The following is a 23854-nucleotide window of genomic DNA, read 5'->3' as shown; positions in this document are numbered from 1 at the left end:
AAATCAGGAAATCAGCACCATGGAGAGCTCCTGCCAAGGAAAGAAAAGGAAATCTTATGAAAAGCGTTTAAACACGCATATTTCTATGTAAACCTTAAAACTAAAACTATTATAATTCAATGTCTAAAACCTGGGCATCTCAAGTTAAATACCCAGATAAATATGTACGTGATTTAAAACTAAATCCTGTTTGTTAATTTGAAAAAACTAAATGTTAAATCGTATATGAGCTAATGTGGACATACACATTTATACTAATGTAAATACCGTATGCTATCCCAGGGAGCTTCCCATTGTACGCTCCATCATATTCTGTTGAAGACCTCTGCAGCTTGGAAACAGAGATCTGCTTTGATAACAGTATTTACAGATATAAAGTCAAGCGTCATAACATGATGAAAAAAGACAACAGTAAGAAACCATTCCAGCTGAGAAAAACCTTTTAGTGACATTTAAGCGCTGGGGTTTCCCGACAGAGCTCCCTCTCTTTGTATAAGGTCACTATAGGTGGCTGTTGACTCACCAACAGAGAATTCACGAGATCAAGACAAAGTCATTTCTAAATGGACAGTTTATTAAGGCTCAATTTCTTCTAAAAAGGAAAACCAAGATAGATCTTTTGAACAAGTTATGCCCACTACAACTGTGGTCTATAAGATAATCAATGGATATTTAAAATGTCATTTCATTAATCCTTTTGTGGTGTTATACATATACTTTTGCTAACCTGACATCCCTCTTTTGCAACACACATCTTCTGACATTAACATGCACTCTAGCCCTGGACTATAAACACAACCACAAGCTTCCTGAGGCAAAGGCAGCTGCGACTCGATGGCATCCTTTAGCTTCTCACCCTGACTCTACGCTGGTTAGAGAGCGGTGTCGGTGAAGGCAGACATGTGAAAGGGCGTTCACCGTATTGCTTGGATCAACCTAGCTATTGATTAATGCAAAGGAGAAAGGGAAAAGGGATCTTGTTAGAAGTCAGTTACCTAGATTAAACAGGCCATGTAAATTAAATACAATGCAGATTCTCAGCTGGAAATACAGCTGTGAAGCATACGATTCCTACACACATTCGAGTGACCTCAGCAAGAGCTTCTGTCATCTCAATGTCATAACGGGGTTAATTTCTGACAGAATTAGAATAAATCATACACATCGTCTAACATAATCTGAAGACCAAACATTTTACGGTGAAAGATCGTATAGGCCTGTCAATATTACGTTTTTCAGGTCAGAGTTGTAAAATGGGATCGTTATATTTGATCAGGTTACTATGAGGCAAAATGGAGTCTAACACAAATACAGTGAAAGCCCAAAAGATCCCAGAACATGGAGAGCTTTCTATTAGGAGAACCCCTCTCTGCAGCTCGGTAACCTCACAAGCCACAGAATACTGAACAGATTCAGGAGGGAGAGAGGACCTGCTGGTATCAAATACTCACTGAAAACTCGTTCTGGCTTTGAATGCTCGGAAATGACTGACAAGGAAAGGGGGAGACCCTGGTTCTACAAAGGACCGTTTACAAACACCACTGACCTTACAGACGAGCTGCAGGTTGGATATTAGTTAAGAAATATCTAGCAGACCTTTTATATTGCAGCTTGCCTTGCATGGGCACACACATGTATTAGTGACTGGGATGTTTTTTTAATAACCAATTTTTTTTTCTGTTGACATACCTGAAAGTACTCAATGGTTTCAGTCTTGAACAAACTAGTTTAGCAACAACCAAAAAACACACAGAAACCACATTTCATTCTTATTTTTTTCTTACTCGATAGTAAATCAGTTACATTAATTTTTAGGTTATACATTTTTAGGCTTTCTCCATGAATATATAGGCTCCTACGTTAAAGCTTAGCATTACGACCAACATGATAGACTTAGCAAAACCAAATTTGAGGAAAAGAAACAGAGGATTAAGACAGAATGATGGTGAATGGACAAACATGTGTACCCTCCCCCCATTTGGGAAACAAAAAAGCAACAATTAATTCAATGTAGCAGTTACATCATTACATAATTCTGATTATAAAACAAATTTAAAATGGTGGGTGCGACAATTCTCTCAGACTGGGTTGCGTACACAAGCAGAATCTCCTGACGAAACATACAAAAGACCCCTTCAAGACAAACATCAAAAAGACAGCGAAGCAGAGGGGTGTGAGGGATGTCAATAGTACAATTTTTGACTAAAATGGTGAGTTCTGGTTGTGGAGGACACATCCATTATTTCTTTATCCCAGAGGCCTTAGCAATTCCTCCTTCAGAAATGTTTCGAGTCCTGTGTGACTTCACACTATCCCTGATTTCTCCAGCAGTGTCACTGTTTGAGCAGTTCTTTTGAAAAGTCACCAATAATTAGAAAAAAAAAACATTAAGGCTCCAGAAAACAGGTTTCTGAAATGAAAATTGTCAGTAGTAAGCCAAAAAATAGAGATTTTGTCGATTTGAATGAAAAATAGATAAACCATTGAAGTTGTTAAATCGAACAGCTCCAAGTCTGACATGGCCTTTGGGATCCTCCAACCCTGTTGGCACAGTTAAACCGCTGAAGCATGGCAATGCCGCCCCCAAATGGACAAATAGGGGCAGGACACATCGGTTCCTGATTGTACTGAAATATAAAGTGGCAGATTTTTCTCCATGGTGCAGTCAAACCCTGATTCGATTGGAAAGAGCTGGGGGTCGGGGCCGGAGAGAGAAAAAACCAGTCTGGTGAGAGAATAGTACGAGATGGAACGGGAAGAAAAAATATTTCTTTAAAAAAAAAGCCTGAACTAAAGAGTGAGGTGGTGGCTAGGTATTACAATAAATCAGCGTGTTATCCCTGCACAAGAAGTGGGTGGTACATGGGGCAAAAAAAAAGCACAAGTCTCGACAATGGCAGAGATTCACCAGAATTAAATAGAAAAAAATGAAGGGCTTGGTTGCATTTCATATTCTTCTGTCTCTTAAATCAAAAGTCCTAGTGTAACTGTTGATCAAGCCAAGGATAAATGTCTTCTATTGTTTATTCCTGTTTTGGCGCTCCTGTTTAAAAAAAACAAACAAACAGAAAAAACAAAACAATATTAAACATTCAAACGTCACACACCAGGACAGCAAGCTGCAGGACATTTTGATAAGGTCTGGATTTAAGTATTAAAGTGTTGATAAAAACGTATATTTCATCCTTAGCGATTGAACAACTCAGTCAAGCACAATTAATAATAACTTTCTGAAAAAAAATGTTTAATGACAAGTTCTTACCTGATCCAACCGAGAGCGGTTGGGTATAGGAGAAGGTTCAAAAGTCTGTCGAGAAGAGCGAGAGGAAGAACAAAAATAGAGAAACATACAATTATTCTTTCAGAAACAAAACAGTATAGAAAGTCTATCTAATAATAGATAATGTTTTTCTTATCAATGGTGTAGAATGTGTATTTTTGATATATTTAAGGTTAACACAGTAAGATTACTGTGCCCACCTTGCGCACCTCCTCCTCCTCCTCCTGCCTCTTCTCATAATGGGAGAAGTCATCAAAGATGGAGGTGGTGTGTTTGTAGGTGGCGATGATCTTGAGCACCTGCTTCGCTTTCTCTAGAGGAACCTCCTGGGTGTCGCGGGAGTTGGTCACTGGCTTGTTGTCGTTGTTCTCCAGACGAATGTGGCGTAGCTGGCTATTAGGCACGTCCTTAACAAACAACCAGTCCACGTCAAACTTGCCCTTCCACTTGTCCTGTGCCCAAACACCAGCACTGGTGCCATAGTCCACTGGTGACCGCATCTCTGCCACACCGCAGAAATGACCACTGCCATTGACACTGAACAGAAGGTACACGGGGCCTTTAGCATTCATGGCCCGGAAGGCTGAGTCCAGCCGCTTGTTGCCGTGCTCCGTGCTGCACCAGATGGAGTACTTGATGGAGCGATGGATATCATCCTCGGAGTAGCTCTTAATGATGAAAACACGTCCGTTCTTCAGGTTCCATTCAAAGTCCTTCGGGTTGTAGCTGTGGTTGGCACGCAGTTTATCCAGCACTGGGTGGGACTCTCCACCAGGTCCCTGGCTGGCGCAAGTTGGAGGACCACCGTGCCCACCACCAACCATACCCATCACACCACTACCATCATGGCCAGGGCCACCCTGCCCGTAGGCTTGGTTACGGTTGCGTGGGGCAACCCAACGGGTTTGGGGTTGTGGGGGCTGGGTGTGGTTTTGGTAGGGCTGGGGTGGTGGCTGATGGTGCTGGTGATGGTGGTGCTGTAAGGTCATAGGCTGCATCTGGGGCTGCACCATAGACTGGGGAGGGTGGTGCATGGGTCCTTGCTGCATGTGGCCCTGAGGCTGCATGCCATGAGGCATGCCAAGAGGCTGCTGCTGCTGCAGGGGAGCTGTGGCTACTTTAGTCACCGGGCCCTTCTCCCAGGTCCCGATGTTCATGTTGTGTTTGATGGGTGGAGGGGGAAGAGCTCCTCCTGGACTTTGCATCCCTGGCTTCACCTTTGCTTTCAGCTGCTGCGGCTTGGCGGGCTTGCTGGCAATGGCTGCCCAGGAGGTTGGTTTAGGTGGTGGCATTCCAATAGGTGTGGCCCCGTTCCCTGTTGCTGCCACTACAGGACCACCGATCACAGATCCAACAGCCTTGACCCCTGAGCCCTGGCCAGTGACATCCCCTCCGATCTTCAAGCCAATCATACCTTGCTCCAGACTGTTCATACCGGGGGCTTTGTTGAGGGTGTCACTGTGAAAGCCTGTCTGACCATCAGGCACCAGGGTGCCCCCCAGAGAGCTGGGGGGGTAGCTGTAGCTTCCTCCATAGGCTGAACTCTGAGTCTGCTGGCCCTGGGAGCCACTTGTGCCCCAAGCAGAGAAGGCAGGATTTTCAGGGAAAAAATTAAACCTATGGGGGTAGATGCTGCTTCCCAGGCCACCCGGCTGGCCAAAAACCGTGTCAGGCATGAAGTGATGGTCTCCATTACTCAAGGCTCCATAGGGGGTGAGATACGGAATAGGGGGGTCCCCACCTGTAGACCAGGGAGCTTCACTGAGGGGATACGGAAATCCAATGGAGGGGGCGTAGTAGCTGGACAGGTAGGGGTCGGTGATGGACTGGTAGCTGTTGTTCTGGATGAATAAAGGTCAGCAAAGCCACAACATTAGAAGGCAACTTAAGAGATATATTTTAAATCAGATCCATTACAGAAATAAAACTATTTTCACTGTGAAAAACTAACATGTGATATTGGATATGTAAGAAAAAACAATAATATTTTCTTAGTTTTCAAAAGATAGTGATTTTGTGTTTTACCTGAGTTGACTGACCAGTGAGGTACGGCTCAAAGTCATTGTCATGGACATTCTCCTTTTGATGCAGTGAACCATTTTGCACTGCAAAAACAAGACAACATTACATTAATGTACATTTAAATACACATTTTCAGTTTAAGATATAGATTTGTTTTAGATTTTAGTTAACCTATATTTAACTATCTACGACCAGTTGAGTTGACGCAAACTTAGTCTGTTTTCGATAAAGTTGTGACGGTTTTGAAATAGTTCAAATTAGGGCTGCACCGATACATCGGCAAATCAATATTTACTGCCATCGGCACATCGGCAAATAAGGTGACATTCACCGATGCTTTTGTTCTTTTTTCCTGCGTTCCGTCATAACATGTGCGGCATCCGTAGTCCATTTATATAAAAAAACATTAACTAAAGAAAACAAAAACACAACATGTCGGCTGTTTGGGACTATTTCCCTGTTTCACTCAGAGAACCGCGATTTACTTATGCAGATTAACTACATTATTCCAAAGTTTACAGTAACTTTGAATAATAACACAGGAATAATAACGGAGCGCTCTTTTTTCCTCTCTCCCTATCTCCCGCTCCTGACAGCCCGTCCGTCTCATGCAGCTCGCTGATCCAGTAATGAGTGATCCGACAGTAAAGAGTAAATATATTTATAACCAGTTTAGGTATATTCAGAGGTAGATAAAATAGCTAAGTGTGATAAGTCTAATTCTCAACGTGTGTTTTGCTCCGCTCGATGGTCCCCTCACAGCGGGCAGAGCTGCAGGTGACCTGGGGAAGCTGCGTACTTTTTAAACAGCGTACTATGATGTTGTAATAACAAAATTGCTCAGCTTTTGAAACTGAAACCATTTTGAGAGTCTTTTTTTTCTGGCAGAGAGTGGTATAACAACAGTGGAAATGAAGTAAATGACAACATCGGCAAAATTGTTATTCTTAACATCGGCATCGGCCAAGAAATTTGGCATCAGTGCATCTCCAGTTAAAATGATTATGCTGTGTAACAGCACACAATGCATTTGAGGTTAAACGCTTGGGGGGGGGGGGATACTCATCTATCTAATGAGCAATTCACAGATAAGGTTTTCAAATCCGTCAGCCCCTCTATGTCCATGTGTTCTTGAAAAAATTGCAATCCCTCAGCCATGTCAAGCAAAGCTTATTGTGGGGGTGAATCAGTCTGTGGCCTGCTGCCAGCCAGGCCTGCAGGTGAAGCGAAGTCAAGACCTGCCTGTCACCCACATCCTCCACTAACTATAGTAAATCAAAGATGACTTGAACATCATAAAAAACAATCACAAGGCCATAACAGCACTGTTACAGCACTGCAAATGCTGACGTTAGTGAGGAAGGAACAACAATGAATTACTATTAAAATATTATGTACAGCTGGGGTTGTTGGTGGCATTGATGGAAGAGTGAGACTGTACAAATGTAGAAGGAGCTCAATCCTGTAGCTCTGCAGGGCAGGAATTAAGACAGAACAAATATTTTGGGGAATATAATTCAAATATCCTGAAAAAAGGATGGACAGTGGCAAGGTATATTATGCTGGAAATGTCCACTACAGCTTAGCTGACTACAAGCTTCATGTTGGTGCAATACCAAATAACAAACCTTTTACTCACAACTCTCAATACACATGGGTTAAGCGTGGTATACTAAAACAGCAGATTAAAGACTGCATCGCAATTGTAAGGAAAACTGAGCACAAGCATCATGGTAAATTATTACATTTATATAGTACCTTTCTGCCTTACCAGATTATGTCTACCAATCACACACACATTAATAAACCAATGGTGGCGGAGATGCCATGATAGACACTGGCCTGGGCCCTACGGAGAAACCTGGGGTGCATTGTCTTGCTAAAGGACACTTGGAAATGCAAGGCAGGAGGAGCCAAAACATGAATTTTGGTAAACAAAGAAAATAATTCCCCTAAAAGCCATCAGACCTTTGACATAGCAGATGTCGTCTTCCAACGAGTCTCACAGTATGTTGCCTAAAATAATCAAACCCCTGATCCTGATATTGTTAATATCACACTACAGTGATGCAAAACGTATTACCTATACAGTCAGAAAATGTATCTGCTTTAATGTCTCATGAATAACCAATGAACAGATTATACAAAATTAAAACTACAGTAGGTAATGTGTGTTAGAAACATGTTATCATTGAAATACTTTTAACTAACAGACCACAATCAATAACTAAGATTTCTGACCAAAAAAAACAAAAATCAAATGGTATCTGTTGCTGTCAAAATCTGTCCTAGCGTCATCAGTGTAGTTACTTTCTAGCTAGACTTTGTGACTTTTGGATTCTCCCATTAGAATAGAGTTGGCAAAATTAAAATTAAGCTGTTTTGTTGGCTTTGCCAGTACCTCTACAAGCTTCTCTAGCTATCATACTACCATAAACAATTTCATTTTTAGAATAATTTGTGCCAGGACATTATATCCACTTGTGTTCCAAAAGTATTAGTCTTGACAGTAGAGTGAATCAGAGACGGCTAAAAACTCCACATAATGCTGGTGTACTGTATGTAATGCTGATTTAGTCAGGGAAGGTGTACCCCGACCACAACTTACCTTTAGATGCTTGTCCCTTTGATCTCTGCGTCAATGTAGGATGATAAAAAGAAAAAAAGGAATAATGGTTAATTTAATTCAATTGAGATTTTCCACACATATGTGCAGCTGCTAATGTTAACAATGAATTAGAATCAAAATATGAATATTTTGACTACTTCACGAAGAAATGCAATTATATTAACCTATGGTTACTGTTCAGTTAAAGCTTAAGATACCTTCTATTTGCTACAGCAGTTAAAAGCCATATTTGGTTTGCAACTTTGGTCAAATCACGCTCAACTTTGCTAGCTATCGTACCTAATGCTAGCCCTTTTAAAATGGCCTTTTAGACGTCAATAGCACAAATGCAGCTTTTAACTTAAGTTAGCTGGAAAACTCTTGAAACGATACCAGTGATTGTACCACCTTCAATAAAAAAGTTAAAGATTCTCTGAATGAGTTACGTTAGCTTGAACCCGTTTCATTATGTTAACCATGGCTTTAGGTTTTTCTGCCATAGGGGCTGAGTTTTTTCCAGCTACATTGGCATTTAAAACACTTGGTCAAAGTAAAAGATGCGTTTATGTGCTAACACATAAGTTAATGTCATTATTCTCCCGTGTGTATCAAATACATTTAACCTTTTAACGGAATGTAGCTAACCAGCTAGCTACATGCACCGGCCAACGTTTGTGGCTAAGCTAGCACTTCCGAGCGATAGCCATATCCCAGTAAATCGTTAGCGTGTAGCTAGCTTGAAAGCTTTTTTACAGGCAAAGTACATCGTTCTTCCTACCTGAGGGTCAATGCTTGTGGCAGACATAATTCATTAAGCAAGTCCCTGGATTCTCACAGAGCCTGCGCTTGTGACTGGATTTCAAGCCCCGTGATTTAGGAAGCAAGTTCACAGCTCAGTTACAGTTAGCTCCGTGGCTAGCTGTGCCGCTTAGCGTGTGGCTAGCAGTTGTAGCGCAGGCTCAGCTGTATATTTTCCGCTGTGTGCTCGTATCCCAACTTCCACACTTCAAGTCTGTCGCCCCGGAGACTTGTGTCCAAAAAGCAGTCACGTCCTGTTACTGGTTTTCAAGTACACGTTATGTATCGCTGATTGGAGCTTTCAGAGCTTGGATATTTCTGCCCTCTATCGTCTTTTACTTTGTCTTTATTATTCCAGAGAGAGAGAGCCCTCCTCAGTTACGTTAAGCCCTGTACACTTCCCCAATGGCTGCTCCTCCATCCGGGCGTTGAGCCGCCGCTGCAGTTCACGTCTCTCCCCGCCGGGTGGCAAAAGTTTGAAGCATTCTTTCTGTTACTCTCTGTGATCAGTGGTGTAAAGTAACTAAGTATATTTATTCAAGTACTGTACTTGAGTACACCTTTGAGATACTAGTTTATTACTTGAGTATTTCAATTTTGTTCTACTTTGTATTTCTACTCCACTACACAACAGAGGTTAATAGTATACTTTACTCTATTTATACTGCATTTATTTTTTACCTTTAGTTACTTTGCAGGTTTGGATTAGATATATGCAATATAATAAACACTTTAATAAGACTTAAATTACACCTGGAGTAAATCCCTAAGCTACCCTGGATCATACACAGTAATTTAACAAAGCTGCACATTTACAAGCGGTGATAAACACATTAATGCATCAATAATCATCATAAAACATAACATTTATAGTATTCTGAAATGGTAATATGTAATGCTAATACTTTTCTCCTTTTACATGTACTTGTCCCAGAGTATTCCTACACTCTGGTATTTCTACTTTTACTCAAGAACAAGATATGAGTTCTTCTTCCAGATCTGTCTGTGAATAAGATAATACAGAAATAATGAAAATAAACCCTGCAGACAAACATGACTAGTAAATTAGAATGGTTTTTCTTTACTTAATACTGATATTCGTGGTCTTTTCTGCAATCTCTGTGGGTGCAATGACGCCTGGGGTACTATCATCAGACTTTGTTTTTTTTCTACAGGGCCTCTAAAGCTGATGCGTTTTAACCCAGCACAGTGCTCATGTGAGACTTACTGGAATGTAAAATGACACAAGGTAGGAAAAGGACAAAGTAAACTTAAGCATTGCAAGATGTGGTAGCACTCAAATACATTTCCTCCCTTTTGAACATTGGCACACATATGATCTTATTCAAATCCTTCATCAAACTGTCATATTGTGCATACATACTTCTTATAGTTTGCTATTTCAAAGTATCTGGTTCATTTTTGTATAATTTACAATTTATTTATGTATTTTGACCGTTGCAGTACTTTGCCTGTAGTGGTGGTTCCTCTTAATGTGCCCCTAAAACCAAAGCACATTCTTTGCTTTTTGGCAAGTGACGCAACAGAGACAGAAGAAATTCATGCATAACAACCCAGGCTACATTCTAGTATTTATACTGGACATTTCGATTTAGTATCCTACTTACAGGGTTGAATCTTCTAACTGATAACTCTTTTGTCATGTTATTTTTTCGTCATGTCTAGTAGTGTATCGTGAACTCATTTGGTTCTAGCTCTCATTAAATGACTGTAGTTATTACTTTCTGTTACCACTAGGAGGCAGCAAAGATGAACCCACCATCCCTTTAAACTCTGCCAAAGGTCAAACCTAATGTTTACAGGTACTCATTTCCTGAATTTTCGATTCATAATATTGACAGTATTAAAGCAGATAATTCCCCATCTTGTGTTTTGTTTTTACTCATATCTGGCTATTTCAAGTGCTATCCTAAAAATGCAAAAATATTTTGCCAACAGTATTCAATATAGACTTAAAACGTTATTTTGCATGTCTTCTAAAAAGCTTTCTACATGACAACAAATCACAAAAAATTGTTAAATGGGTGCAACCAAACCCTGTATGGTTATGTAGATTGAGAAACAAGTATGACCACACAGCTTATTATTTTATCTGTTTAACTACTTAACACCTTAATCCTCACTTATTCATACAAACTCAGGAGCAAAGGATGTCTACTTCCTGTAGGTCATTGAGGACACAACCAACGATCCATTGTAGACAATAATATTCAACACCTAAGAATAAACAGGACAACCAGCAAATTTGTGATTCAGTTGTAAAAGTTATAGGTTTCTGTCATTGAGTTGTAGGCTCTAAAATAACACCTTGTGCTTAATATCATTTTAAATAAAAGCATAGTAACATCCCTTTTAATATTCATGTTAGTTGTAAGGCTATAGTATTCTTCTGAAATGCTTAACATCTTTTTTTCCTACGAGGCGGAGCCCCATGGCATGTTCACGCTTTCATCTATTCAAGGGTCAATGAGCATACATTCTGGCATTTAGTGGCTTTTCTGGAAAGCAGTCTCCTGTAGGCCGCTGTGCAGGCCCCCGCAGCTGATCATATTATTTCAGCTGTTGTGCTACACCCACCTTCAGTGCAGGCACCACTATGGACCGCAATAGGAATGACTGGCACAGGACAAGAAGAGAAAGTGAAACCTACATGCAACAGAATGACGGGTGACAGGAGTACTACACTGCACATCCTGGAGGAGCCTCAGATGCGGAGAGAAGGGGAGAGACTTCGAACTTTTCAGAACTGGCCAGCAGATGCGCCTGTCACATCTGGAGAGCTGGCCAAGGCGGGCTTTTTCTTTATAGGCCCCGGAGATAAAGTCCAATGTTTCTGCTGTGGAGGGATTTTAAGATGTTGGGTACATGGGGACTGCCCGGCCGAAGAGCACAACAGGCATTTCCCCACTTGCAGTTTCATACTGGGTCGATCTGTGGGGAATATTGCTCTCCAACTCGGATCCTCTGACTCCGTGGATGGCCAACTTTTGAGCCAACTCCAGAGGATGACTATCGATGAACAGGGCACAGCTGGACAGGCGGTGTACCCAGAGATGGAGGCGGAGGATTCCCGGCACACTACTTTCCACAACTGGCCCACAGATGCTTCAGTCCAGCCAGATATTCTTGCCAGAGCAGGGTTCTTCTACACAGGTACACTATTGTTTCACTTTCACCTTAAATAAAAGTATATCATACTTCTTTAATGTCTTAACATTTACCAACATTTGAGTGTCCATGAGAACATTTGAGTGAAAGATTCAGCGTTGTCCTAGTCACTGCTAGAGCGACCTCTCTTTGTGAGAGAGTTCATGATACAATTGTCCTGCTGAGTCATGATGTTGTGGACAGAACAAGCTGGACAGAGCTGGGGCTACTAAAGAAGTATGGCTTCCACAGCTTCAGGCCACACATAGAGTGGGCACAATATTGTGAAAACCCTTCCAAAAATAATACAATAAAATAGAGAAACCCTAAAATGAATTGTGCTTTTGTGAAGCTCATATTGTTTATTTTGCAACTGTCAAAGAGGAGATAATTCCCCTTTATTGTCACATTATAGGTTTCATTTTTTGAAAGACATTGCTTCCTTTAACAATCTGAAGTATATAGCCATTTTCTTGTTAATTTTAGACTAAAGGAGTGTAAAGAGATGGTCTGTGTTAAATTGTATAGGTAGTGCCATTACACTCCTCTCACTGCAATGCTGTTTACCCTAACAGGCCACGGGGACAATGTGAAATGCTTCTACTGTGATGGAGGGCTGAGGAACTGGGAGGCAGGAGACGACCCCTGGCAGGAGCATGCCAAGTGGTTCCCACGGTAACAGAAGGATTTATAACAGATAAAAACATCAGTTCAATGCATTACTTTCCAATCTTTGCACTGGCAAATGAAAATGTTTTCTCAATATAAACGCACAGTTTCACGGTTTGGTTTTGTGTTCTGCATTTATGCTTTAGCAGATTATAAAACAGCATTTTTATATTTCTCAGATGTGAGTTTTTAATCCAGGCAAGAGGGCGGGAGTATATCAGCAACATACAGGATGCTCATTTCCATCTGGGTGAGACTGTGGTGAGAGCTTTCGTCCCTCCTATCTGTTCAGAATAAAGTCTGGTAGAGCAGACATTATAAACACACATTGATAAATGTCATTTTTTTTGTCATTCCTGACTTTGACTGTCAATCACTAATGAACAAAAAAAAAAACATGGTCACTTTTCTAGGTTGGATCACAGACTCCCACAGGCAGAGATATTGGATCCAGAAATGGTAAGTCATATGACATAAAAAAAGCAGGGAGTGCTTGGTATTTACCAATAATTTATATTCCCACCAAGCAGACCTGGATAACAAGAATGGAGCTTTGATGCCTATAATTATCTTTGTGCAGCCAGTGGTGCAAAGAATCAAAGTCTCAACATCAACTATTGCTTGTTCACACAAAAGAGTATAGAGTAAACATTGATAGGAGCATTGCAGGTTGTGCAAGCAGAAAAAATAAATGCTGCTACTAGTTGATTCAATTATCCTGGCACAAGGTTGATCAAAGAAGGTTGACAAAGCATACATACACCACAGCACTACTTAAAATCTTTAATTAGACTCTCACCCTTTGAAATAAAGTTGGTCCATTACTTTTCTTTGAGAGGCTGCTGCAAATGAAATAACTGCAGCTGATGTTTGCTATATGATTGCAGTATATGGAAACTATCTGTAGCCTGTGGTTGCAGGACAGGCATTACAAGATAATTATTCCATTCAATGCAGGATGACAATTGTGATCTATTACAGCATGTGTCCAAACGTATTAAAAGGTATGTTGTTAAAGTACAAGTAGATGCACAACTTGTCATTAGATTTTTTATTGCCCCTTGCAAATGTCCCTAGAGTTAATGAAACATGGAGTGGATATGTAGATGTTTTTTCCTCTGTAGCTGGTCACTGCTTGTGTCTTCCTCACCTCTTTCCCCCCTCTCATGTCCCAGATGTGGTCGGGGGTCTTGGAGCGTCCTCTGCCATGCTCTCTCCTGTGGTGCAGACTGTGCTGCAGATGGGCTTTGAAGCCAGCTTGGTGGAGAGTTTGGTGCAGACCAAGTACCTTTTGTCAGGTCAGCACTACACCTCTGTGTCTGACCTGGTCACTGACGTACTGCAGGCAGAGCAGGAGGACAGACAGAGGGGACAACAGAGCAGAGGTAACAGTCAGTGGAAAGACACAAGCACATATACTCAAGTATGGTAGTTAAGTATATCTGTGGTACTTTACTTGAGTATTTCCATTTTATGCAACTTTATTTTACTTGTACATTCATTTGTTAATTAAATATATTTAACATGACCTAAAATAGAGAACATTGTTAAACATTAAACCCGTGGTTTTGTGGCTTCTGATCCCTAACCAGATAACTTTTTGGTTAAGGCTGTTGTCATGAGTCTTAAGTAGTTGGATTTCCTTTTGATACTTTTTTCTTAATGATGCTTTTCTTATTGCAAGACTGTAGCTTATGCTTAAGTATTTTTACAATGATATATTGTTACTTTTATCCAAATAAAGGATCTTAATACATGTGGGAGCACTGTCACCTTCAAATACAATCTGCCAATTAGCTTTTTGACTAGTTTTATATAAGCAATAACATGACGTAAACATCAATGTGACCATGGACTGTTTTCTCTTTCACATTTTTGTCCTTCAGAGACAGAAACTGTGCAGGGGTCCAGTGCTGGAATTGTTAGGACACAAACACGCGTCAGAGAGCAAGGTCAGAGGTCAATGTCTAAGGCTGTATGATTTGCAGGAAAATTCGGAACTTTTAACACTTTTCAATACATTGCTGCCACATGATTGCTCTGCAGATGCAACACCTGGCTTGTGAGTAGTATGTGTGTAATGTAAAGCTCATCTGACTATCTGTTTTATGGTTTCTCTAACAGTAAAGGACCCAAGCCCCGAGGAGCTGCTGAGGCAACTGCAGGAGGAGCGGACCTGTAAAGTGTGCATGGACAAACTGGTGTCCATCGTCTTCATCCCCTGTGGTCATTTGGTGGTGTGCGGGGATTGCGCTACCAGCTTGCGTCACTGCCCAATCTGCAGAGCTGTGATTAGAGGCAGCGTTCGTGCTTTCATGTCCTAACGCTGTAGTGATAAAATGCTGTTTCACAGGTGTTGCACGAGTGGTCGAAATGTGTATTAATTTGACCTACTACTGATAAAAAAGGATTATTTCCAGTTGCTTGTCAGAGTTTGCAGATTGTTTTCTATAATAAACATTTAAAGCTGTTCAATATGAGTATATGTGTTTGTGTTATTATTTACAGTAAGAGGGCACGTTTGAAATGCACAACACATCTACTGAATGACACACAATATCCTTAAAAGAGCACATTCTTTTATTAACAAACACCTATTTACATGAGCACAAAGCACAGTTCTGGATAAATAGGATTACACAATCAGGTCACATGGGGTGTGGCATCACAGGACACAAAATAGAAGAGAGAAACAAAAAAAGATCTTTCCACTTCATATACAAAGAAAAAGAATTATCTACAAACAGGTGGAAACGTTTTCAGTGGAGACTAGTACATACACACAAACCCATACCAGGTTTCAACTAATTCCAGTCACCAGGGTTTAGGAAGAGGCTGTATTGCACTGAGAGGAAGACTAGTTTTTACATAGTAGCATGTACTACTAATACTGATTATGTTACAATATGAGGTGCTTTGTGTTTTCACTAACCCACACACCACCAGCCTACCAGGGGGGTGTAAACCTTAAAGACATATACCAGACATGAATTATTGCATCTTGCCAATAGAAGGGTGACCAATCAAATCAAGTTAGGCCACTCATCAGTCTGAAATTAGCTGGCAGAAGAGGTAAGATGATTTTTTAAGAATCACAACAGTTTGTGGACTGTCATCTGGCAGTGAAACACATCTAATATGACAGAGGAATTTGAAACATAGCAAGATATTTTTAGGTGCTGACAAAAAAAAAAAAACACTGACAACAGAATGAACTCCTTTGTTCAGAAATCTTTTGCTTCCCCCCCAAAATGCTAAGACAAAACATTTCAAACATAGCACCAAGAAAAATTGAAATCTGACAAAAAGGTTTTGCATTTTAATGTGGTAGGCAACAAATGATCTTGACCTGAATGTAAAGAAAAAGTGTAACACTAAAACAAGTAGGGTCGAGAATCACCTCCTCCGATATGACAATTACAAACATTTTTATAAAATACTATTGTAAAATGAACTGTAATCTGCAGACAAAAAATGATAATTCCCAAGACAAAACATGTAGATTTTTGGACCCTGTAGCAGAAACGCAGCAGCCTTGCAACTTGCACATGACCTCTTTGAACAGCAGAGAGCAGTAGTGATTCACACAGCCAGTAAGGCAACAGGGATCCAACATTTCTTCCAAAAGATCTGCTATTAACAACAAAAAGTGCTACCAATAAGTATAGTAGTTATGACCCACATTTGCCTAAATATAAATGTGTTACATAGCTTGGTCAGAATAAAATTAACATGAGTAGGAAACTACTCAGCAGAATCTTCCAGTTGCTATTTAACCAGCGTATATAAAGCCAGTTTAAGACATCAGTTTTGCTATTTTGTCATTACTTAATATGTTATACACATACTTACAATACAAACCCTGTAAAAAACATGCTATAAAACAATCACAAATGTGCTATCACCATTGAGAATCATCACTGTTCAACTAACAGGCCATACCCATTCAAATCATCATTCTATTATGCAATATGAGAAGTAAAAGCATTTCTATTGTTTCCTTAAAGTTAAAATATGTTGTGTTACCTTTTCTTGACTGTCTGTCAGCCGCCGGAAGTGGCGATAGATAGAGAAGAAGCAAAGTGAAAACAAAGCTTTCTTTTAACACCTGTCTGTTGGTGAAAACAGTCACAACAGTAAGACTCCAGAAATAAAAGTAAGACTCACATGCCCTTCCTTGTGTTTGAATATATCTTAAATGCTAACGCTCTTTTGCATTCATGACAGTTCACATTTCAAACTCTAAATCCCCCAAATCTTCCCCCTGTCTTGTTTCATTATTTACATTTTCTATTTTTGACAGATGACCCAGTAGGCTTGGTGCTTTTGTTCCCTTCCCTCCCTCTACCTCTGCACTCCCCTGCCTCTTCCTGCTTTGCTTGTGTATTTATGCACACAGATCCTGGCCTAAAGTAAACAGGCAGGGCACAATGGCTCATTCCATGGGCTCCACTGTAATTCAGCCCTCCGGCCAAGATCTGAGCCAAACCAGCAGTAACATGCTAAATCACTGAGTCCTCTAAGACACACTACCACAGTATGGGAATTCTGGACAGTCTCTGATTACACACATAATGTATTTATATGCTCTATACAGTCTTGGGGAGTATTAGACCACTATAGGAAGGTCACAGAACCTCAGCAGAGAACTCAGCACACAGAATATGATTGATACTTCCCAAAATTACAAAATATGAGGCTTTGTTTCAGTGAAATCCCTCCTTTCCCGTAACCCGCCATCCATCCCTGGAAAACAATAGAGCCTCGCTGAGAATTGTTGGTTTTTCTGGGCAGTAGACCAGTAAATAACATGTTTTAAGAACCAAAATGAAGAAAGGGGAGGAATGTCTGGTTTGACCGAGTGAACTGGGATGTTTGTGTCACAACAGCCATTTTGTCTCCGTGGGAATTTGCTGTGTCACCTCCCCGCTGGACGCTCTCTTATTTACGGAGACCTGCAGGGAACAGAAACATGGGAAAAAAATAAGAAATAAGCGGGTGTTTGGACACACACACACACACACACACACACACACACACACACACACACACACACACACACACACACACACACACACACACACACACACACACACACACACACACACACACACACACACACACACACACACACACACACACACACACACACACATCCTGGATATACCTCCCAGTAGATTGGGGGAGAAGAAAACGTCCTCTCTCCCATTACAGACGGAGCTGATTAAACTGTCAAGAAGCTAATAAAATATTCATGTCATGTGGGAAGAGAATTATTACATGACTTCCCAGACTTATTGTTATTAAGTTCTTTGCATAACTTAATTGCGAAATCCAATTTTTGACAGCTTTTTGTGTGTTTTTCTCCATATGCTTTTTTCCAGTTACAGCCTGCGGTGTGGTGTCACACGTGCTTCAAACACACACACACACACACACACACACACACAAACACACAATGGTGTCATGTGAGGCCTTCATATTTCCAACAGCCTTCTGACAGGATGTAGCATGTTTCAGAAAGACATTTACGCCCCTGACAGCTCCAGAGCCATCAGTGCTAGTCAGTGTTGTGTTTTAAACTCCTGAATCCTGATCAAACATTAACAGAGCTCTGGAACAAGAGAGAGAGCTGGCCTTGAGTTGAAATTAGTTGTTCTGATTAATGACAGTTTTTGGGGATGTAAACTTGAAGAGGAATAAATAACAAGCAGGCAACAAATAGGTAACACCCAAATTGTATGTGGCTCCAAAAGGCAACGGATAATGTTAATATTCACACGTCCCCTCTTACAGGCACATTTTAAAACCAGAGACACACACATATGGTGGCATGACATACTTACAGGTACATTGGCTTTAAGAGGAGATGAGATGGTTTCTCATTGACATGGTAGAGTGGGAATGGGTCAAATCCACCAATAAAATCAACTGAAAACAAAGGATTAAACATATAAATTATGGAGTAAATCAAAAGACAGATGATAACAAAAAAAGACACTGACAAATAAAAAGACAGGCATGATGAAAAAATGATAAAAGCACACAGCTGAGTGAGAAATGAAATGAGATGCAGTGGGAACAGCTGTAATGTAGGGATGTTGAAAGGCAGGCAGCTTGCCAAGAGCAGTACAAGTCTTTTTTTAGTTTTAAATAACTTTTTTAATCTGTGCGTCTGCCTGGGCCTATGACGAAGCTCGGGAACAGGTAAAAGCTGGCCAGCTGTCAAAGTAGCCAAAGCCTTTTTATCGCTCAGAAACAGAGGTGACCTTCAGCCAGCGACCCAACGCTCAAGCCTTTCTGTTTATTTTCTCACTTAGGAGTTCAGACTTTAGGCCATGTGCAGATGAGCACACCAGTGTTATGTCATTTGGGAGAAAGACAGGGACATGCTGGTAACCAGAGTGCAGTGTATTTTTGCACAGATGCAGAGAGATATTTTTGAGATGAAGGAAAAGGCTAGCGGCTCTTGAGGGGACACAAAGGCTGAGAGAGGGGAGAGAGGGGAGAAAGAGAGGGGAGGACGGGGTGCGTCACGCTTGTCGATCTGACTGACAGGGGGCCAAAGAGATTACGTTGGAGGAGCACATGTGAAAGATGCCAGAATGTCCAGGAGCAGTGGACACCATGTGGGGAAGGAGAGGAGAAACTGAGATTGAAACTGATTCAGTGGAAAAAAGACAACAAACAAATAGCAGATCCTATTTTCAGAGCAGTGGTTTCCAACCTTTTTTCTTAACTAAGTTACTGAAGACCCCTTACTTATGGACATATTTCATGGATATTTCCTTTAATATACAATGCATAACAATAACAGTACAGAGCAACCGATAAACTGTACATTTAATCAAAAATAGTGAACATAGCAACTGCAGGTCATTAGTTTGAAATGACTGATTTGGATGGATTTTGATATTATTTGACTTTAAATCGAACATTGTTTACCTTGCCTATTTTCTTTAATACAAATTCAATGTTTTTTTTCTCTTTGACGATAGGCCTATGTCACATTACCTCCTAATCTGTCAAAACGGTGTACTTGTACTGCAGGAAGAGGCTGTTAAGCAGATGGTGAGGGATGCTCTGTGATTTAAGCTCGAGTTTAGTCTTCACCGTGCCCTTATCCCGTGAGATTTGAAAACAATGATTCAAACTTTAGTTTTCACCACAGTAGTTATCACAAAAAAATCAAGAAGGCTGTGCAACCCGTTTCATGTAGGGAAACGGTTTGAGCAGAAAAAAAAAAAAAAAAAGGCAGATCTGTTTTTTTCTGGGAACCAACATCTATATGGGAGGGTCACAGGCCAGCTATGGAAACTGTAAGGCCAGATCAGTTCAATCCTGATATGAGGAGGCAGGGTGGTCTGCTGAATACTGATAGGTCGGCAGGATGAGTGCAGATTGGCACAGGGTACTGTGGGGGGGGGCGCTGTCCCTTTCCTTTGACCCTGCCCTGGTTTCCTGGGATTCTCAGTTTCATCTGCACACCACACACACAGACCTGTTCCCTTCTCTTTTCTATGCCAGTGATTTTCTCATTAGAAGCAGGTGGGGACCCATTCCCTGCCACGATAAGCTGTGCTGAGGAATACAGCTAGATGATAATGATGGTAGCCATTTCTAGACACAGCAGCTAGTTCTTGGGTTCAGAGTGAAATATCAAGGAAAATTTTGGAGGCATTGCTGTAAAAGTGGGATAAAAATGCAATGTCTCTAGAGGATGAATTGTAATGACTAACAACACAAACCGATCAAACTGCACATGACAGGATACCTTTACATTTAAAAGCCATAATGTTGCCATGTGTCTTGTGCAGCATTCACAGGAATAATGGTATACTTAGCATCGGATATCACCACCTATCTACCATCCTTCAATTTAAGAGGCATTACAATTTGAGAGGTATGTATGTGTATGCTAGATGATATGCACTGGGTTCTTGCTTTGGATAATTTGCAGACAGAGTTGTTATTCATTGGTTTTATCTGACATTTGAACATTTCATTGTTTTTATTGCCTTTCTTCTTGGCAGACTGATTTGTTGTTGTCGTTATGCTAATGTTTTTAGTGCTGCATCTTCCCAGATATGTCAGCTGGTTAGATTTTTCATCACTTTATTTTTTACTGTGCATGCTATCATATATTGTATATCTTTCCAGTCATATAAATGAGAATTTGGTGCATTGCTGTAATGGAGCTTAATGCTCCCAGTCAATTTCCCCCTGAATAAACATGATGGCTAAGAATCTGAGCCTCAACAGGTGCCTTTAAGTGCCACTATACTTGCTCTTGCTCTAATAGATATCAAATCTGTCAAATCGTTAGTTTTTGCCCCTTGTTGAAAGCCTGATATATAACCCTGTGCACCATCCGTCTTACATACTCTATAGTGTACGTCAGTCTGAAAATTGCCGTAGAATCTTTACCCCTTTAATTATTACACACATTCGTCCAGCTCTGACGTTCAGGGGTATCTTCGAAGCAGCTCTCTCAACCATGGAGGTCTAAAAATCTGTATTTGTCCTCAAGAGGCAAAACTGAGCCTTCTTCATGCTTGCTCTCAGCAAAAATCCCTGCTTAGATAAAATAGTTGAAAACTGCATATAGACTGTTCATCGTTGTCGATGGGTGGTTCAAACACTTGTGGATGGAAGTTTTAAAACATTATCAGAAAACACCATTAAAAAACAAAACTTTCCATGTTGAAACGTGTATTTGAATTGCCCCTCTGGTATGGATAATGGCCATGGAAACAGTTATTGGCAGCCAATGAGTGCATGTCATCCTGTTATACGATCAGAGGGGCAAGCTCTGTTTTTTCCATGCAGAGGGAGCTAGCTGATTTTTAATTGTGTGAATACACACACGATATATAAGGTATGTAGGTCAACAGTAAAGGTACTGTATGATGTGCCCCTACACAAGCATGGAGTTATGTAATGCGATTATGTTTCAGGTCAAGTGGTTGAAATCAGGGGATCTGTACTGAGCCGTGGAATACAGGAGAATTTGGCATCTCCCAAAGTGAGTGTGGGTTTGAAGGGCTGGCGAGCTGACCGTGAAACGAAACACAGGCACCGATATAAAGGGAAAAAGACCAAAAAGGAAAAACAGGGTTGGTGAGGATAAAAGTGCAGCATGTTAGATACAGAGAGAAAAACAAGGAGAGACATGGACAGAGATAAAGGGCAGACAGATAGTTCAAGGCTTGTCTGCAACGCTGGCAGAGGTGAGTTAAAAGCCTCTCTCAGGCTGAATTCACACCAAAGCGGCCGATGAGGCGATTGCCCGCAGGGTTGTTCAGCAGTGTTGGGTTGTATACGGCCATTTTGTGTTACTTTATGTTTGGAACTTTGACCTCCCAGTTTAGCCCAAGTACACTTTATATCAGACAGTTAATGTTTTCGGGTCAAAGTGTTCTTATGATCTCGGCATTTCCAAAAGCACTTTACGGCATCTTCTTTCATTTTACAGCGGATAGACACAAAAAGACAGAGGGACTGTGCCTTGTGCTGGAGCTTTGTGAAGGAAACACATTATCAATGCTACCCATGGCAGTGAGAGGAACGGAAGTTTACTGTATTATCTCACTGACTCACTTCTTACCCGTTTTTTCCAGAATACCACACCCAAATGTATAAGCGGACGAGCCGGACTGCCTGATTTTCTGTAAATGCTCTCTCTCTCTCTCGCTCTCTCTCTCTCTCTCTCTCTCTCTCCAATATTTAAAGGCGCTCCTTATAGTTGGCTCAACTCTGCAGTACTACATTTCTGTCCTCACACACCATTACACAGCCAAAACGGCTATCCAGGCTACTCATTTACTTAGACCAGTTTAGAGTGTTATGCTTTGTGATTTTGCAGATGATGACTCCCAGTATGTTTGAGTGAGAGTGTATTTAAAGTTTATCATCCATGCAAAGAGGAGAAAGATTTCAGGCAACAATAGACCAGGAGAGTCTTGTTTTATTTTTTTTAATTAGGCTTGGATCAGAACCTTAATAACACAACTACAAAAAATACTGGCTCTGTTTATTGTTTTTGCATCTTTAGTGACAGGTGTGTTTGTTAAACCCTCATTATTTGTGCGTTGGTCATTGCAACAGCCAACTTCCTTTTTGTTACAATGTCCAACACGCTTTCACTCTATTCTAAAAATGCATCTCCAAGCATGCACTTATCCAGTCATCATGCCCATTACTACAGTATAGACCTTGATTCAATATTTATAAAGACAAGCAGACTTAAATGTGTTTATAACTATGCTGTTTCATAACTGAAAATACACTCCCAAAATAATTGGACATAGTGGTGAAAACAAAACAGTACATACAAGGTCAAACATATTGTTACCCAGAGTAAATCTCAATATTGAAACACAACAAGGACAGCTGGACACTTTGTGTTAGCTATACTTTAAACTCTAGCCAACCAAAATGCAGATTAAAGGCTCTGTACACCAAAGCAGGTGTTTTCAATTACATCTCCCAGATTGGAACAAGCTCTGTGTACTAACAAGTGCCACAACACTGATAGTGTCGATCAAGCCCAGTGTGTGTGTAAGCCCTAATCAGGACTTTTAAACAATGTTTTATTTCAAAACCATGTCAACCAGCACAATACAATTATATGACATATATTGTGAAATATTACACATTTTTTTCAAGAATATCTCTAAAAAACCTGCAGTTTCAAATGTGACCAGCAGTTTTTTAGAATTGACGCCTTTTGAATTCAATTCAATTGTTTCTTTTCATTGTCTTTTAATTCAAAAAGCAATGCGTTGTATTTTATGCTGAAAGCTGCAGGAAGGCCAATTTGATTTGTTTACTGTTAGTAAGTAAACTAGTTTGGTTGTTTATTATTTAGCAAGTTGGGAATCATATGGTTCTATTTCTCATCTTTTATTTAAAAGTCTGTGAATCCCTTTTAGCCGAGGTATTAAAGAAACGGTATTTGAATACAGCTATGGATAATTTATCACCAGACATTTTGACTTGCCATAGTCCCACTCATATGTCTTACGAAGTCATGTCTGTGTGAGACAGTGTGAGCTAGCCAACAGGCACAATACGAGGACCCTAAAACCTAAACTTTGAAATGCGGTACAGCAATCACTTATTTAGTTATTTATCCCTGTGCTTTTTACATTGTGGCTGGTCAAAAAACAAGCTATTCATGATTTTAGGTTATTTTTTGTTTAACATAATGTTTTAACCGGGCTCTTTTAATATATGTTTTAAAGGTGTTAAAATAAAACAGGGTTGGACTTTTTATTAATTCTTTGACCTTTTCACTCTTTTTACAA

General features: G+C 40.5%; 3 protein-coding genes across 5 annotated transcripts in view; 1 reads left to right on the top strand and 2 right to left on the bottom strand.

Annotated features, from left to right (window-relative positions):
* Positions 1–553: 553 nt before the first annotated feature.
* Positions 554–9128, bottom strand: LOC134865107 (YTH domain-containing family protein 1-like). 2 transcript variants are annotated; one of them, XM_063884522.1, is made up of 6 exons: positions 8689–9128; positions 7911–7935; positions 5306–5385; positions 3481–5121; positions 3263–3307; positions 554–3043 (listed from the first exon to the last, which is right to left on the bottom strand). In XM_063884522.1, the coding sequence occupies exons 1-6, from the start codon at positions 8713–8715 to the stop codon at positions 3017–3019; spliced, it is 1845 nt and encodes a 614-aa protein (XP_063740592.1). In that variant the 5' UTR covers positions 8716–9128; the 3' UTR covers positions 554–3016. The 2 variants fall into 2 exon arrangements, with proteins under 2 accessions (XP_063740592.1, XP_063740600.1); XM_063884530.1 differs by having other exon boundaries at positions 3490–5121.
* Positions 9129–9932: 804 nt separating this feature from the next.
* On the top strand, positions 9933–15003 carry birc7 (baculoviral IAP repeat containing 7). The gene is made up of 8 exons (XM_063889292.1): positions 9933–9957; positions 11289–11882; positions 12452–12551; positions 12725–12806; positions 12959–13004; positions 13721–13930; positions 14432–14497; positions 14670–15003. The coding sequence occupies exons 1-8, from the start codon at positions 9948–9950 to the stop codon at positions 14867–14869; spliced, it is 1308 nt and encodes a 435-aa protein (XP_063745362.1). The 5' UTR covers positions 9933–9947; the 3' UTR covers positions 14870–15003.
* Positions 15004–15102: 99 nt separating this feature from the next.
* Positions 15103–23854, bottom strand: part of nkain4 (sodium/potassium transporting ATPase interacting 4) — a 47166-nt gene continuing 38414 nt past the window's right edge. Inside the window, exons 8-9 of one of the 2 annotated variants that reach the window (XM_063884789.1) lie at positions 18392–18476; positions 15103–17500 (exon numbers count right to left, since the gene is read on the bottom strand). In XM_063884789.1, coding sequence (XP_063740859.1) covers positions 17491–17500; positions 18392–18476 — 95 coding nt within the window. In that variant the 3' untranslated portion in view covers positions 15103–17490. The remainder of the gene's footprint in view (positions 17501–18391; positions 18477–23854) is intronic. The other variant, XM_063884796.1, reaches the window with a different exon arrangement.

This window comes from Eleginops maclovinus, chromosome 1 (genome assembly GCF_036324505.1).
Source record: "Eleginops maclovinus isolate JMC-PN-2008 ecotype Puerto Natales chromosome 1, JC_Emac_rtc_rv5, whole genome shotgun sequence".
NCBI lineage: Eukaryota > Metazoa > Chordata > Actinopteri > Perciformes > Eleginopidae > Eleginops > Eleginops maclovinus.
The sequence above is the reverse complement of the archived record's forward strand: the minus strand, read 5'-3'. Positions and strand labels throughout refer to the sequence as shown.

What these genes read in the sequence shown, in the direction of transcription:
- LOC134865107 (XM_063884522.1), bottom strand. Translation starts at nt 8,715, where the DNA reads ATGTCTGCCACAAGCATTGACCCTCAG. An exon ending in CCACAAGCATTGACCCTCAG is followed by an intron (nt 7,936 to 8,688) that starts GTAGGAAGAACG and finishes ACATTGACGCAG; the next exon opens with AGATCAAAGGGACAAGCATC. An exon ending in AGGAGGAGGAGGTGCGCAAG is followed by an intron (nt 3,308 to 3,480) that starts GTGGGCACAGTA and finishes TCTTCTCGACAG; the next exon opens with ACTTTTGAACCTTCTCCTAT.
- birc7 (XM_063889292.1), top strand. An exon ending in AGCAGGGTTCTTCTACACAG is followed by an intron (nt 11,883 to 12,451) that starts GTACACTATTGT and finishes TTACCCTAACAG; the next exon opens with GCCACGGGGACAATGTGAAA. An exon ending in AACACGCGTCAGAGAGCAAG is followed by an intron (nt 14,498 to 14,669) that starts GTCAGAGGTCAA and finishes TTTCTCTAACAG; the next exon opens with TAAAGGACCCAAGCCCCGAG.